Source organism: Tursiops truncatus, chromosome 11 (assembly GCF_011762595.2).
Source record: "Tursiops truncatus isolate mTurTru1 chromosome 11, mTurTru1.mat.Y, whole genome shotgun sequence".
NCBI lineage: Eukaryota > Metazoa > Chordata > Mammalia > Artiodactyla > Delphinidae > Tursiops > Tursiops truncatus.
The window spans coordinates 92673597-92690811 of NC_047044.1; the positions used below are offsets into that span (position 1 = coordinate 92673597).

A 17215-nucleotide genomic window follows, 5' to 3' on the forward strand; every position below is an offset into this window, starting at 1 on the left:
TCTCACACAGCTAGCTGGTCCTCACATGGTTGCCATGACAGCTGTTTGGGGATGAAGGGTATGTGATGCCCTCTCCTAATCTTTTTTTTTTCTTTCATGTCATGACCAACTTATCACATCTAAGGGCTTATCTCTCTTAGGGCCTGTCCTCACGAGGTGAGAAGTGTCAGGAAAGCAACCTGGTACAGCAGCAAGAATGGGACCAGGAGTCAGACAACGCCGGTTGTCTCCCTCTAACCTTCCACACCGTGGGCGCGTCCCTTCATCACTCTGGGCCTCTGCTTCCTATTGCTAAACTCCTCATGTTATAATGGTGGCTTCCTTATTATTATTATTAATGAAAGGGTTAGACTAGGTCACCTCTAACATTGCCTCCAGCTCTGTTTCTGGGAGAAGGAAACAATGCAAATAGATGTTTGGCAAAAGGCGTTTGGCCTCTTGACTGTTTTATCTCCCTTTTCAGTGGACTGGTTGTAATCAGTATAATTTGATTTATCAAAGCCATATCTGAGCTGTTTGGTGTGGTGTTGTCACCACATAAAAGACAAAAGTAAGGAGGTGTGAGTAATTTGGATGTGTGTAGGCAAAGGAAGCTCTCATTTCCTTAGGGCCCAGAGCAGATAGGCTAATTCTGTGACTCCAGATTTTAAAATAACAATAATTAGTACCTGTGACAGTTCTTTTATCTAAGGTGCTCATAGGGCTTTGTTGTCTTTAACCCATTAATTCACCTGCCTCAAGCCATCAGGGGGTCAGGAGGAATCTCCTTAGCAGACTAGCACACCAGTAACTCAAACCTCACAACAGTGAGGAATGCCATGACTAAAGGCCAGTCAGAACTGGGTGGGAGGAGAGACAGGGTCACCAAAATAGTCCTCTTGGAAGAATTAAATGGGAAATCTTCCTGTTGCTCTCCTAACAGCAATTTCACAGCTCACGGGGTCTTTTGGGTGAATCCTCCTGGATGTCACATTTTAGCATCTGGAAAATTCCTTTACGCTTAACTTTAGATTAGCTTTTACAGCTTCGGACAGACCGTGATTATGCCCAAAGCAAGTAAAGGGGAGGACTCTTCTCCCTCGAATCATCTTCTCTCAGAGGAAAAAAAAAGCTTTTTAAAGTTAGGGAATCTTGGGACTTCCCTGGTGGCGCAGTGGTTAAGAATCCGCCTGCCAATGCAGGGGACACAGGTTTGAGCCCTGGTCCAGGAAGATCCCACATGCTGTGGAGCAACTAAGCCCGTGCGCCACAACTACTGAGCCTGCGCTCTAGAGCCCTCAAGCCACAACTGCTGAGCCCAGGTGCCACAACTACTGAAGCCCGCGTGCCTAGAGCCCGTGCTCCACAACAAGAGAAGCCACCGCAATGAGAAGCCCGCGCACCACAAAGAAGAGTAGCCCCCGCTCACCTCAACTAGAGAAAGCCTGCGCACAGCAACAAAGACCTAATGCAGTCATAAATAAATAAGTTTTAAAAAATAAAAAATAAAGTTAAAGAGCCTTTATATGATAGAACACCACTGCAGAATGATTTTGTCCAGGGTTTAAGATTCTGATTTACTTGCAGGTGGTTTCCATTTAAAAGCATTGGTTGGAAAACCACACTGCTAAAAAGTACCTTCACATGGCCTGGAATTCTATCATTAGAATCCTTCAATTAATCAACCCATCCATCACCTAGGAGGTGCTCCCCACAGGGCCAGGTGCTATGGGGACATAAAATGTGGAGCCTAACCTCCAAGCAACTACAAGTCTAATCAAGGGGATGAGACCACTACAAATAAAAGTAATTAATAGATGTATTATTTAAATTCATTTATTGCTTATAGTTATTAATAAATTGATTAATACAAATAAAATGGGAAGAAAATACTATTTCCATAATTTTGGACAACACAGACCCTACATGTTGTAGAGTTCCTGGCAGGAGTGATCAGTGAGGGCCAGAGTGATCAGGGAAGCTCACAGAGGAGGTAAGATGAACTAGACCTCAGATGTAGGGAAAGTATATTTGGGTAGGAAGCAGGATCAATGGGAATTGAGCACAGAGGATAAGTGGGAGGAAAGCAAAAGGTAGTTCAGGACAGGGACAACCCCTAAGAGAAGGCAAGCAGGTGGGAGAGAGAAAACCAACCTGAATAAAACACAGGGTCAGCAGACCTGAAGGAGATACGGTTGGATGGGGGAGGGAGGGGCCCGTTCACAGGGACACTTGAAACCACACTAACAAGCACTGGTTGGGGTCTTCAGGAGTCCTCTGTCAAATGCAAATATCCATATATTCAATATCCTGTAATAAACCGTAACAGAAAAGAACATGAAAAAGAACATATATAAACAGCAAAGATATACATATCTCTGAACCACTTTGCTGTATACCAGAATCTAACATAACATTGTAAATCAACTATACTTCAATTTTTAAAAATTAATTGTGGATAACTAATAGGGACCTAATGTCTAGCACAGGGAACTCTACTCAATACTCTGTAATAGCCTATACGGGAAAGGAATCTAAAAAAAGAGTGGATATATGTATATGTATAACTGATTCACTTTGCCGTACGGCACAAACTAACACAACATTGTAAATCAACTATACCCCGATAAAAAATTTTAAAAAATAAAATTAAAATAATAGTTCATTTAAAAAATGAAAGCAAGGAAAACCTCCAAACATTTTTTTAAAAGGCAAATATCCAGGAAAAGAACCAAGGAGTTAAGTAAATTTGAAGGGGAGCTTGGGGGGTGGCCTGCAGTCAGTATAGCCTGGACCCTGTACTGCGTGCTCTATTATACATCACCACAGAGAAAAAGAATATGTTATACCAATATCAGCTGGAACTTTTAACTGCAAGTTCTTCTCTCTTGGGCCCTGGGAAAGCCCCAGTGGAATGAGACCCAGAAAGAGTACGTTCTGATGGGGGTGAGGAGAGCAAGGAGAGCGGGAAATTCTACCAAAGGCTTTGGCAATCCCGGAAGAGCTGCTCCAGGTAGGGACCCCACTTGATGGGCAGCCGAAGCCTGAGGAAGCACCTCCACAGGAGAGGAAAAGAAACGGGCAGAGCAGAGAAGACAAATTTCCCCTAATTCACACTGATGCCAACCACTGACCCTTTTCATGTGTGTAACCCTTCTTTATGGCCCAGTAAACGTCTTATTCCTCTGGGATGGATGCTTTTTCGGGTCTTATGATCAAGATGTGGGGAAGACTGCAGATGGCTTTTTAGGGAGCAGGTCAGAAGAAGAACGAAGTGTCCTCACGTGAGCCCAACAGGGGGCCTCTCGCAGCCTCCAGGTCACATCGGAGGCTGTGGGGAGGGGGCGGTCTTTCCTAAAGCCACACCCCTTTTAGGCCCTGCAGGAACCCGAGTGCGGGCCTCCATCCTTCTGCCCGTTTGGGGAGAGATTAAAGACGCTGAGGTTGTCTTCTTCTTACTCATTGGCAGTTACAACCTCGCAGCCACTACAGTCTCAGCCTCCAGCGTGCACACAGAGGAGGTAAGTGGGACTGAAGGGGCCATGCCCTCAGCTGTCAGCCTGGGTCACTCCAGGTAGCTGGCTTGGGAATAGCTGAAGGGGAGTAGAGCTAGGGGTATTCAGCTGCAAGGTACTTGTTTCCAAATGAATATATGTGATGTTTTTCTAGACAACCCCAGGCAAGGCATAGAGTTTGCTGCTAAACTCTCCAAAAAGTTAATCGAAGGCAGAGACCTTTTTGTAAAATTCTTCGACAGACCAACAGTGGGTATTTAACTGTAATGCGCTGTCTTGGATTGACTTGAATTAAAAGAAGGAAGAGTCATTAAAATGACTGGGGAAAATCATCTGCCTGTCTCCTTCGAGCAGTGCCTCATGTCTTGAATGATCAAATGGTCCATTCATGTTGACAACCCTTGTTCTGCAGCCTGCTATAACTGGAGTCCTAACCATCATGCGAACGTCGTCACATGCCCGATTTTTATGAAAAAGATCCTGCCTTAGCCCTCAAAAAGCCTTGGTGGAAATTATGACATGAAAATTCATGAGTTTTCTGGAGCCCCTAAGTGAAGATGGTTCTCCTTTCCCAGCAGGATAGAGCTGGGCTAGTTTGGAGGGGTTGATAGTTTTGAGCTATTTCATTCAGTAGGTCCAGGTGTCTTCATGTGGGAATCAGGGATAGTATAGTGTCCTGCCCAAGACTACCCAACAGGGGTTCTTGAGGGTGCAGGTAAAGTTATGAAGTTATGTTTGCTCCTTTTTTTTTTTTTTTTTTTGCACGGGAACAAAAGACCATTCTCGTGAGGTCCACCTACAAGTCCCCATGAATGAGGACTGCGAAGAGTCCACTGGGGACTGTTACTTCCTCTGTGACACCGTGGGAGCATGGGGCATTGTTCTGGAGTCCTGGCCTCAATTGGCCTAGCAGTTACAGTTTTGCCACCCTGGCATTTCTCTTCCTCATGAGAAGGGTTCAAGACCGCAGCCAGTGGAATGTCCTCCCCACCCAGTTCCTCTTCCTCCTGGGTGGGCTGGGGCTCCTCAGCCTTGCTTTTGCCTTCCTCATCCAGCTCAACCAGCAGACTGCCCCCCTCCACTACTTTCTCTTTGGGGTCCTCTTTGCTGTCTGTTTCTCTTGCCTCTTGACTCATGCCTCCAACCTGGTGGAGCTGGTCTGGGGTCAAGTGTCCTCCTCTTGGACGACGATTCTGTGCACTGCTATTGGTGTCAGCCTGTGGCAGACGATCATCGCCACTGAGTATGTGACTCTCATCGTGACCAGAGGTACGATGTTTATGGATATGACACCCTGTCAACTCAACGTGGACTTCGCGGTCCTCCTGGTTTACGTTCTCTTCCTGCTGGCCCTCACGTTCTTCGTCTCCAAAGCCACCTTCTGTGGGCCATGTGAGGATTGGAAGCGGCGCGGAAGGCTCGTCTTCCTCACCGCGCTCATCTCCATCATCATCTGGGTGGTGTGGATCTCCATGCTCATGAGAGGCAACCCAATGGGACGACCCTATCCTCTGCATCGCCCTGGTCACCCATGCGTGGGTTTTCCTGCTGCTGTACATCATACCAGAGCTGTGCTTTCTCTAGAGATCGTGTCAGCAGGATTGCCCTCTGCAAGGCAATACCTGCCCACTCCCAGCTTAGGAATGCAGCTTCAGAGTGGAGAATCAGCAACTCTCAAGAGGTACTTTCCTGGGGAGCTCGGGGAGGCTCTCCCGTAAGAGAAGCAGGAGAAAAAACAGGGCAAGAGGAAAGAAAAGGGAATGGTCAGAATTTAGGTGGGTGACGACATAGCTCAAGTCTGCATACGGGGACACTCAGAGTCAAGGTTAAACTTTTCTGAATAATCAGTTCCTCCGAAATACAGAGATTAATGGGGAGAGGCCAAGACAGAAATGCCTCAAAGGCCCTAAATAGAAAGGGTGTGGCTCTGAGTATTCATGCTGGATAAAGAAAGGCACCCACTATAAAATGAGTTCACCAGTCCCAGACTAGGCGTGGGCCATGCCATTGCATGACACATCATGCTAAGTGCAGATGTTCTGGCCATCAAGTGCAAGAGCAACCCTGGCACCAGTGACTGACATTTTTCAAATTTAAGTCTCAAAGCCGACTTGCCCAGATATCATAACAGACTGATCTGTACGACTCATCACCTCATTAGAGTCTCAAAGCCCAACAACTTCTGGATTCCTACTCTGTAAATCATTCACTCCTTGAAAGCCTTCGAGGTTTACACGAAGTGAGAGGAGAAGCCATGAAGTCAGAATTCTGAGCAAGAGTCTCAGATGTGTCATCATTAATAGAAATAAAGAACTTGCTTATGTGGCATTTTCATAATAATTTCTGGGTCGGATTTGTATCCTTATATAAGACCAAGCCACCTGACTATATACTGTTAAAGAATAAAATATATTATCCATGATAACAAGGAGGCTTGGACCCCAACAAACGGGGGGAATTAGTGGCTAATTTCAGTTATCTGGAAATACGTCAAAACTCATTAATCCCTTTCTGAAATATCTGGCCTAATATTCATAACCCAGCATCACAGTTTTACATCAAATTTTGTGTCTTACTAGGCATCTGATTTCTCACAGTGTATTGCTAATGTGCAAAGATGATGTTATTTTATATATTGTGTAGCACACATTATGCTCAAAAACATGAATAGAAGGTTTCCTTTTAAATCAGACACTTTTCTGAGCTGTAATCTATGGCTAATTACATCCTCAAATTCAATCCTGTTCAGATGGAAGCATCCATGAATTCTTTTCAGTTCAGTTGACCACGAGTTGGAAATTGACACTATACATCCTTCTTTCAAGAGTTTTTCATTGCTTTTGATGATGTGGGGCAGAATTGCAGAGTCTATCTTTCTTTTTTTTTTTTTTTTTTTTTTGTGGTACGCAGGCCTCTCATTGCCATGGTCTCTCTCGTTGCGGAGCACAGGCTCCGGACGCACAGGCTCAGCGGCCATGGCTCACGGGCCCAGCCGCTCCGCGGCATGTGGGATCTTCCCGGACCGGGGCACGAACCCGTGTCCCCTGCATCGGCAGGCGGACTCTCAACCACTGCGCCACCAGGGAAGCCCGGGTCTATCTTTCTTGAAACTACTTCTTATAGTTCTCACCGAAAAATAGGATAAAACTTCTGTTTGCTTTGTTGCTGTTATGTTTCCAGGAAACAAAAGTCAGAGAGAGAGAGAGAAAGTTCTTAGAGTTTCATAATACCCAAAACACACTGGGACTTGTAATGATCAATTTTCCATACGCCCAAAAGACTAGGCAGGTGTTTAAAGTGTTCTAAGAAGTGTCTTAGTGGAAAAGCAAGAGCTTTCAAAAGCACAGTGTTTCCTTATAACTATCCTTATTACTGGAGCATGGTTAGAAAATCCATTTCTGCCAGTGATGGTCATTGTCAACGTAGCTCAATATTTTGTGGCAGAAAGAAAATCGATAGTGTAGAAAAGAACATATAGATTGCTCTCCAAAACTAGGCAGAATAACCAGAAACTTACGCTTAGAGAAGGAAATCAGAATTTAGGTCACCTAGAAAAAGTACAAATATCAAAAATTAGAAGAAAGATTAAAACGCAAGAAAAAGTACAGGATGACACCTAGCTAGGAAAAACATACAAAGAGATACAAAATAAATAAGAGTCAGACCAGTACAGTATAATAACCGTAACAAAAAAAAATCCTAAGTGTTGCTGTAGGTCGTGAGCTGACAGTGGGAACGCAGCTCAAGGCTGTCTGTTTTTGTTTGCCCGAGAAACAATCGTAGTGCTGTGTAAACAGACAAGTGGTCAGCTGGAACAATCAGGCCATTGTTCTCAGCACCTGTCAGTCTCTGACAAGAATACCCTTTCCAGCACTGAGATCCACTGATGAGAAGTGTGGGAGAGGCTGGGTGGAAAACCACAGAGATGATGAAGGAGTTATAACATCAGACCTACTGGAAAGGTTAGGACAGTGATACTGAGATGGTAGTTCTTAAGCTCAATGTGTCTTTCTCATGGACATTCAGGTTCTCTCTAAATTCTGTACTGAAACACAACGGTCCATGAGGTGTGCATCTGTCATGTGACTCTTCTGATTTATAGCTATGACTCCAGTCACATAATTATTTGATTTACCACTGGGTTGTGAGACCAGAATTATTCAGTTGAAAGAAGAGTTAGACAAGAGGGGATTAGCAGGGAATTTCACACGTATGAATACCTCTGTCCAAGAGGTTGCTGTCCTGCTTTCTGTCTCCAGCTAAAGACAAAGGGTGGAAAGAGACTCAAATCGAAGCACAAAGCATTTAGATTAAATACGAAACTAAGAGTTGGTACACACTGAAATAGATGAGCAAAGCGGATTAAGGACTTCATTTCCTTGGAAGTCTTTCAAAAGATTAGTCTTTATCTCTCGGAAGTGGCTTAGGGACTTAGTTCGAAGATATAAAAACATCTTGATGGAGAATGAAAATGAAATCAGGCATATTACTACAAAACACCAAACAAATGGGTATAAATATTCTTTGCCCCATGTTATAAATGTGTTTCTTAAAAACTAGACTGGGGCTTCCCTGGTGGCGCAATGGTTGAGAATCCGCCTGCCGATGCAGGGGACACGGGTTCGTGCCCCGGTCCGGGAAGATCCCACATGCCGCGGAGCGGCTGGGCCCGTGAGCCATGGCCGCTGAGCCTGCGCATCCGGAGCCTGTGCTCCGCAACGGGAGAGGCCACAGCAGTGAGAGGCCCGCGTACCGCCAAAAAAAAAAACAAAAATAACAAAAAAACTGTAGTCTGATTGAACTTTTAAAATCAAATGCTCTTTTAACTGAGAATTTTAAATGTGATATAATTTGCAAGGACCTTAAATATGGACTATCAGCTATGAATCTTTGTTTATGAAGGGAAACTCCTGTTCTAATCATTGTCTGCTTTATCTGTTTTAGATGAATTAGAATATTGTTATATCAAGTTTGCTAAAAGCAAGACCCCTGTATGTTTTAAAGGATCACATAATTGTGGACATTTTTTCTATCCTGTGTTTAAATATCTACAGACAAATCTAGTATGATTTTTTGAAGGTATTAAGACAGAAATAATGAGGCTATGAAATGTAAAAATGGGTCAATGAATATCAAATGATGTAAAACGAGAGAAAAATGTTCTTGCAAACAGAGGTCCTTCAGATTGTTTTCCTTACAGCAAGTACCAGGCATACCAAGTTCTGGCAAACATAGCCTTTTTTTGGACAATTCTCAACATTTTTTGCTTCAAGGTGCCCACCTTACTAGGAGAAACCAAATTTGGATGGTCCCAGGCAGTGTCATTTTTGTTTGTTCTTTCAGGTCACAAAGAGTGAACTGGCGTAAAATACAGAAGAAGACGTGGTCTGGGCTTGGTGTGAGGACAGACCAGGCAAGGATAATGACATTCTCCTTGTCATTATGCTTGGGTGACAGCAGAAAGGGTGCAGACCCTGTCCTCACATGCCCTGTCTTCGAGGCTCAGCTCTGCTTCTTACCAACGTTGAGACCCAACCAAGCTCCCCAACCTCTGGGAGCTTAGGCTCCTCGTAGTGAAGTGATGGTCATAGTGTCCCTGCCCCCGCCAGGTATCAATGTAAGGTCTTACTTACTCAACGCCGATCCATACCAGGAGCTGGTGGCAGGATTAATAGAGAGAAACACTCGACTTTCTGGTAAATTCATGAACAATAACTCAAGTTGGAGAATTAGGCTTCTCTGATATATGATCTGGTCTGATGAGAGTATTGGAGGAACACGGGTTACCAAGGGGCTGAGTGGGAAGGAGTCTTGTTATGCTGCAAGGAACAAAGTTAAACCAAGGATTCAGCTCATTTCTGCTGAAAGAAGAATGTTTTATTTTCACAGGATTCAATCCCTCTAAAAAACACCAGTAGGAGAAGGATGTTGGAGCATCAATTATAACTATACCACCAACACCACCGCCAATAATAATATACAAAGGGAAGCACTATGGTGCTTTCTATACTTCATGTCCTATTCCAAGGGCTTTATAGATATTGATTTAATCTTCAAAGCAACCGTATGAGATAGATTGACTATTATGATCATCATGAAACTCCCATCAGGAAACAGAGGCAACAAAACATTAAGGAACTTGACCGCAGGTAACGCAGCTAACAAGTGAGAGGGCAGAACAGTCCATGCTCTCAGCGCTGCAGCCACCAAGCAGGAACAAAATGACACGGCTACGTCCCAGACCATCAAAGGACAACCATGTATCGAGCATGGACCTGGTCTAAGAGACAGACACAGCTCCTGTCTTCACAGAGCTTACAGGCTTGTTGAGGAGACAGATATTAAACAACCATGTGTGATTATTCTACGACAGTATAAAATGGTCTTTAAAAATTATGTCCAGTTTTTTTCTTTTCTTTTCTTTTGGCCACACGGCACAGCCTGCGGGATCTTAATTCCCAGATCAAGGGTCGAAACCATGCCCCCTGCAGTGGAAGTGCAGAGCCCGAACAACTGGACCGTCAGGGAATTCCCTATGTCCAGTTTTTAAAATTGGACCAAAGCTTGCAGAGTATCAAGCCTAAAGGGACTTTAGAGACGATGTAGTGAAGGCCTTTTATTTTACTGCTGAAGACAGTGAGATGCCCAAGGTCATGAAGGTCAAAGACCCTGAGCCCGCGCTAATGCTCTTTCTGTAGAAAGTGATGAGGAGCCTTCAGCCTCTTCAGTTACTAAACACAGATGTGCTTCTCCTGAGCACACAAATGTGATCCCTAGGCAACCTTCCTCAGAAGCTTTAAAAACACTCTTTTTAAAGTCACAGATTACGGGCTTCCCTGGTGGCGCAGTGGTTGAGAGTCCGCCTGCCGATGCAGAGGACACGGGTTCGTGCCCGGGTCCGGGAGGATCCCACATGCCGCGGAGCGGCTGGGCCCGTGAGCCATGGCTGCTGAGCCTGCGCATCCGGAGCCTGTGCTCCGCAACGGGAGAGGCCACAACAGTGAGAGGCCCGCGTACCGCAAAAAAAAAAAAAAAAAAAAATCACAGATTAAAACACACACACACACACACACACACACACACACACACACACAGCCTCAGTGGAGAATTCCTTTTCAAAGGGTCAGGAGCCTCTTTGCAAGCCATTGAGTCTCTTAGTAAAGCTAAATCATGCCTTTGCCTCTGCAGGAGGCCCTCCCAATCCCCCATGGCGCTATATTCTGATGCAGGTGAATGTCCCTGAAAGAAAAGGCAGCTTGAAGGGTTTGTGTGAGGGTGAAGAGATGCAAGCTCACGGCTTTTTGCCTTGGGGACGACAGGGGATTATAAATATGTATGAGTGTCAGATCTGTTCTTATTATCAGTTGTCTAAATGTATCCTCTGGGCCATGTTGGCTGCCTCTCGGAGTCATTGTCTAGCTCCAGCAGCCCAGGCTGCCCCGAGAACTGGGCTGGGTCTGTCAGCATCATCTGGACGCCCAGATGGGTGTACCAATTTTTTTAAATTATTATTATTATTTTTTATGGTACGTGGGCCTCTCACTGCTGTGGCCTCTCCCGTTGCGGAGCACAGGCTCCGGATACGCAGGCTCAGCGGCCATGGCTCACGGGCCCAGCCGCTCTGCGGCATGTGGGATCCTCCCGGACCGGGGCACGAACCCGCGTCCCCTGCATCGGCAGCCGGACTCTCAACCACTGCGCCACCAGGGAAGCCCAGGTGTACCAATTTTAATCCTTGCCTGCAAAAACAGAGGGACACTGCTGAGTAGGACTGGAAGTAACTTGGATTTGTGCCGTGATGGCTTGAAGACACACAAATCCAAACAGCTAAAAATACCACTTTGGGACACAATTGTTTTATTATAAGGATCACAAGTCACTAAGATCCGAGAGGGAAAGCCATGCTCAGGCTGTTTGTTCAATGAACTGTGCTAGGCAACTGTAACTAGGTTAAACCCTCTGGTCTGTTATCTGAGAATTTGCCTTTTCCTGGAATGACACACAGACCAGGACATAGCTATATTATTCGCTGTAATTAATCCTCCAGAGGGCCTTTACACGATGAGAAAATCTTTACTATCCCCACCAAGAATTTCTCGGATTATTTTCAGTTTCCAGTAATCCTGCAAAAACATTCTTGTTAGTGGCTAGGAGGGAAGATGGTAAAGTAGTTGTGATATGGATAGGCTCAACATTTTTTTCTTTTTTTATTATCAAAAGATTAAATGATGGTGAAATGATAATATTTCAAGCATAGTTTTGGAGAGTATTATCCCCTATGTTGCCTCAGAAAGCTGATGGTGGCATTTCTTCTTTTGCAGACTGTTGATCCCACACAGGAGGATTTCATCCCTTGGGCTAAAGTAAGCCCTCAGCAAGATGCAGAATTATAAAGTCCACAGGAAACATGGGTAGTGAAAACCCAGCAGATCATCCTAACGTAGCCCTGATGGGCCACTGGGAAGCCCATCTGCCAGCGAAACATCGGCTCATCCTTCCTTCCCTGCCACACAGTCCTCTCCATCCATCTGGACCCTTCATCAGGACACTGCCCCTTCAAGCATAATTACAATCTTGCTGGCCACCCTACCGTGACTATGTGTCTCTTTCTTCATTCTTTTTCTTTCTTTTTTTTTGGCTGCGTTGGGTCCTAGTTGCACGCGGGATCTTTGTTCCGGCGCTGGAGCTCAGTAGTTGTGGCACACAGGCTTAGTTGCCCCACGGCATGTGGGATCTTAGTTCCCCGACCAGGGATCGAACCCGCCTCCCCTGCATTGGAAGGCGGATTCTTAACCACTGGACCACCAGGGGAGTCCCTCTTTCTTCATTCATGTAACTGAAAGATTCCCTTCCCTAGTAATGCTAGGACAAATTGACACCTCTTATTAATGGGACCGAAAGACCTCAGTTTGATGAAATTAGGGTCATGCTAATATGACAAATTATAGATGTCAGTAGCAGCTTAGTACTGGATTACCCCTCTAGTCATTTTTATAAAGGGCCCCTAAATATGATGGACCCAGAATTTGCAATAAAATTATAGCAGAACCCTCAGGATCCCCACAATTGTGCATCTCATGGGCTTGCAATCTGGCAGGTTTCTCCCATGATGTTAGCACCCTCATGACAGTGAGTACGGCAGCAGATGTGACTGAGGTCAATGACCTGCTTTGATGAACTAAAAACAGCAAAGGAAGAGCCACCCGAGTTGATGCTCATAAAGGATTTCAGGTGTACATGAAAAGGAGAGTCCACCTGTCTTGATGTTTCTAATGCACCGATGCCTCTGCCCTAATTACTTTTCCTTCATCCCTCATGCAGCTTCACATCCTTCCCAGTGGATATATACATCCTTAAGACCCATTTGTTAGCTATAACAGGTATAACAGAACCAGAGTCAGAGGCGTGTTGCCCTAAGGGTTTTTAGAGTCTAATTCAGCCTCCCACCTCGCAGATGAGAAAACAGAGCCTCGGAGAAATGGAATGACTTGTCCAAAGTCACGCGGTAGTTTGTATTGGGCCAGGTCTTCTGACTCTCAGGCCACTCCTCTCTCACTCTACAGGCTTCTCCATGCCTTATTTCTGTATTAACAAGGAAGGCGTGCACCCTTGAGAATCAAATGTGATATTCCAGACCAGTGACTGTTGAGCGCCTGCTATGTGAAAACACTTTGAAAAGAAACTAAGACTCCATAGATTGGGAAAAAAAGCCCTTCTAATGACCAGTGCACAGCACGGATGAGTATTTCCCGAGCACCTGCAAGGTAACAGGAATTGTTCTCGGACTCAGTCCTAGGCAGACAAGGCACACAGCGCTGCTCTGATGGGGCTTACGTTTTTCGTGGGGGAAGATAACACAATGCAGAGAATTTCAGGAGCACCACTTCCTCTGTTATCAAGTCCAAACACATACTGCTCACAGCACAACAGGCCAATCAGTCCAGAGACAAAGTGTTGGGGCAAAGAACGGCAACTTTATTCGGAAAGTCAAAACACCGAGAAGATGGACGGCTAATGTCCTAAAGACCATCTTAACTCAGAATAGAATTCAGGCCTCTTTTATGCTGAGGGAAAAGGGGAAGCAGGAGGGTTCAAGATTAAAAGATAAAGGTGGATTGCGGGCTTCTTGGGGCCGCCTGGCCTTCAAGGGAAGCATAACTTTGTTCTGCTTGCTCACGTAGGCTGGATCACGAGGCTTCTGCAAAACTTCACGTTGCTAGCCGTTATTTTTACTTTACCGTTCTTCCCTCTGCTTAGTTGCAAGGTTTCTAGGCTGAAAGAGAACTTATCTATAAGTAATAGCTATAACTAATTCAGATCCAGTCCGTGGTATAGAAACTTTCTTCACGAGCTTAATGAACTATTTGGGTACAAGCGACATTTCTCTAATGTTTAACTCTTGATGTGCGAGGCTAAAGTGATGGAATACACAGGCTGAAGAATAGAGAGGCAGTTTCAACATGGTGTTAGTTCTGTTCTTCCTCTGTGACACCTCCTTTTACAGACAAGGAAAGGGACTTGCCCAGGATAATATGGCTTGCTAGGGGCAGAACCGACTAGAATCCAGGTTCCCAGCTGCTGTTCGAGGGCTCACCCTCTACACAGTGTTCCAGCGATTTCATATATTTTTCTGCTGCACTCAGATTACCTGCTCCTTTTAAAAATCTGTGCCCTGAGCAATGTTCTCAGCACAAGCCAGCACCTAGGTGAACGACCAAAGAGTTTGACCTTCTGCCCTTATTGGTAATAAAAGAATAGAAAACGTCTAAACATTAAGACTCTGACTGGTGGCATACTATTCAACAAACCACATAAGAAACCTAATTTGAGACAGAACAGCAAGCCGTGCAAGCTTACATCTGCTCTGGAGGAAAACTCTCATCGCTGATCCTCCTAGATTTTATCCCCCAAATGATGACAATGACCCCTTCAACATAATTTTGTTTGGTTTGGTTTTGTAGGTGAGAGGTGTTTAAGTCAGCTGACAAATGTCCATCAACCTATTAAAGTCACAAAGGATGGCTAATATTGTTTCCCAAAATGTTTTCCCTAAAATCAGTAAAGGTAAAATTGAACCTCTTTGTACCAAATTGCCTCCGAGGTTTATAGCACAATTTTATCAAATTTTGGACGGTGCATTAATATTAGTTAGATTTGGGGGGTTGTAAGGTTGCAAAGTATCTCCTTCCGGCTGTTTCAGGAATGGAGTTGTAAGGTTACATGTGGGAGGAGGGAGCGAAAACTCTCTCCGGGAACCCACTACAGCCGCCGGCTTCATGGAGATGGAATACTGTCAAGTGTTGGGTGGACCCTGTTGACTCCTGCCCCAGCCCCACAATCCCCCTCAGCCACTTTGATACTTTCCTCACTATTTCCTTTTGTGGTATCTTCACATGTCCATCCACCCACTAGCCGCTGACTTATTCTCTCCCCATATGTCATAATTCAGATTCCTGAGAGGGAGTCTGCTTGGGCCAGCTGATCATCATTGTCTCTGATTGGGTACTCCTTTGCCTTGGCCAGCCTCTTCATTTACATTCAGCCTGTGGATTGGATGCCCTTGGATCCCGTACCCACCATTGGTCCATTCAGCTATGTGTGGCTTGGTCTTGTGGTGCAGACTTGATTGTATATGTCTGCTCCGTCAGTGAGATGCTGTGGGCAGGGAATTATCCTCTGGGCAGCTAGGGAAGGTATAGCATGCACGATGAGTGACCTACTCCGGAGAGATTAATCCAGGAAAATATAATTTTATGAAATTATAGAATATTTTAGTGAAAATACCATTTCATTTCTTTTGAGTTTATGCAGCAATTCACGTAAAGCTAAAAACCTCAATAGTCTTCTAAGTTGGGATCCATGAGGAACCACTTAAAAGAGTAGATAAAACTAGTTATGGGGCTTCCCTGGTGGCACAGTGGTTGCTAATCCACCTGTCAATGCGGGGGGGCACTGGTTCGAGCCCTGGTCTGGGAAGATCCCACATGCCACGGAGCAACTAAACCCGTGTGCCACGGCTGCTGAGCCTGCGCTCTGGAGCCCGTAAGCCACAACTACTGAGCCCGCGAGGCACAACTACTGAAGCCCATGCGCCTGGGGCCCGTACTCGCAACAAGAGAAGCCACCGCAATGAGAAGACTGCACACTGCAACAGAGAGTAGCCCCCGCTCGCCGCAACTGGAGAGAGCCCGCGCACAGCGGTGAAGACCAAACGCAGCCAAAAATAAGTAAATAAAATAAATAAATTTTTAAAAAACTATTTATGATATGCATATTATACTCAATTACTCAATTCAACATGGAGTATCTGAAGATCTATCATTTACTGAATGCAAAAGCTGTTTATTCACTTAAATATTTTAGATCATCCTCTTCCGATTTTATCTTTCTGATTTTATTCATTTACCAAAAGAAAGGGTATCAATGAAAAAATTCATTACAAAATACCTTCCTGCTGGAGGGAATTCCCTGGTGGTCCAGTAGTTAGGAGTCCACGCTTCCACTGCAGGGGGCCCGGGTTCAATCTCTGGTCAGGGAACTAAGATCCTGCATGCCACGCGGTGTGGCCAAAATAAATAAATTCAATAAATAAATAAAATAAGATAAAATAAAATAAAACACCTTCCTGGTAGAGCATGGCTGGTTTGCTCAGTAGAGCATGGTGCTAATGAAATACCTGCCCAGGTAGAATTAATATATCCTTCATCTTGATGAATTTTTTCCTTATCCAGAGCATCAAAGATTTGTTTCTCTCTACATTAAATTTCATGATCTCTCCATAAGCTTAAAGCGTCTTTTACTTATGCCTTATTTCAACCTGTGGTCTGGTCAGGTTAAAGTTTCCTCATTCTCTCTACCCATTATTCCTTCTTCTTTCTTCTTTTAAACAAATGCTCCCTTTTCCTAGGATTATATCTACTTCATATTGGCCAGATTCATGCCTTCTTATCATTCTTTTCCTCCTTCCACAATCAGCTCCGAATCTACCTTTTCCCAGAAACTTTCTCTGATGACATGGAGACACAGGGCTGTCACACACCAAGCCTTACTTAACTTATGGCAGAATAAAAGTCTCTTTTTTTCTTCAAGCTCAGATGGTAAACAAGATACTTCTGTAGCATCTTTCTCTGAATAAGCCTAATCATCTATTTCAAAAGTACACAATTCATGAGAAATAAACTAGAAAATCTTGTTTTTTCTTCCTTGGTACAAAAGCCTCTGTATTTTGCATCTGAAAGAAGGGCTTCTCAGTTAACATTAAATGGGAGTGAACATCCTTAACTTCTGAGAAGTCAAGCTTGACACCTGAGTAAAGAAAGACTTTTTCTTGGAGTTGTTTAAAATGTCTTTTTTTAAAAGATATTTATTTATTTACTTTTTTTGGCTGTGTTGGGTCTTAGTTGCAGCACGCGGGATCTTTCGTTGTGGCGCGAGGGCTCTTCACGTTGTTGTGATACACAAGCTTCAACTTGTGGCACTCAGGCTTAGTTGCCCCGTGGCATGCGGGATCCTAGTTTCCCAACCAGAGATCAGACCAGCGTCCCCTGCATTGCAAGACAGATTCTCAACCACTGGACCACCAGGGAAGTCCCCGGAGTTGTTTAAAATGTCTTAATGGCTCAGACCAGTTTTGAGCTGCTGGTCTCCAGTGAGAGATCATGTTTGCTACTCTTCAAAGATAGATTAGTTAGAATTATGTTTGCATTTTAACCTATATCAGA

General features: G+C 44.6%; 1 protein-coding gene across 1 annotated transcript; it reads left to right on the plus strand.

Moving 5' to 3' along the window:
• Positions 1-4302: 4302 nt before the first annotated feature.
• GPRC5D (G protein-coupled receptor class C group 5 member D) lies at positions 4303-12392 on the plus strand. Its single transcript, XM_073789296.1, is given in 5 exon segments — positions 4303-4381; positions 4384-4416; positions 4419-4986; positions 4988-5208; positions 11760-12392. Coding segments are annotated over 5 exon segments (1029 nt in total). The 3' UTR covers positions 11888-12392.
• The last annotated feature ends 4823 nt before the right edge of the window (positions 12393-17215 follow it).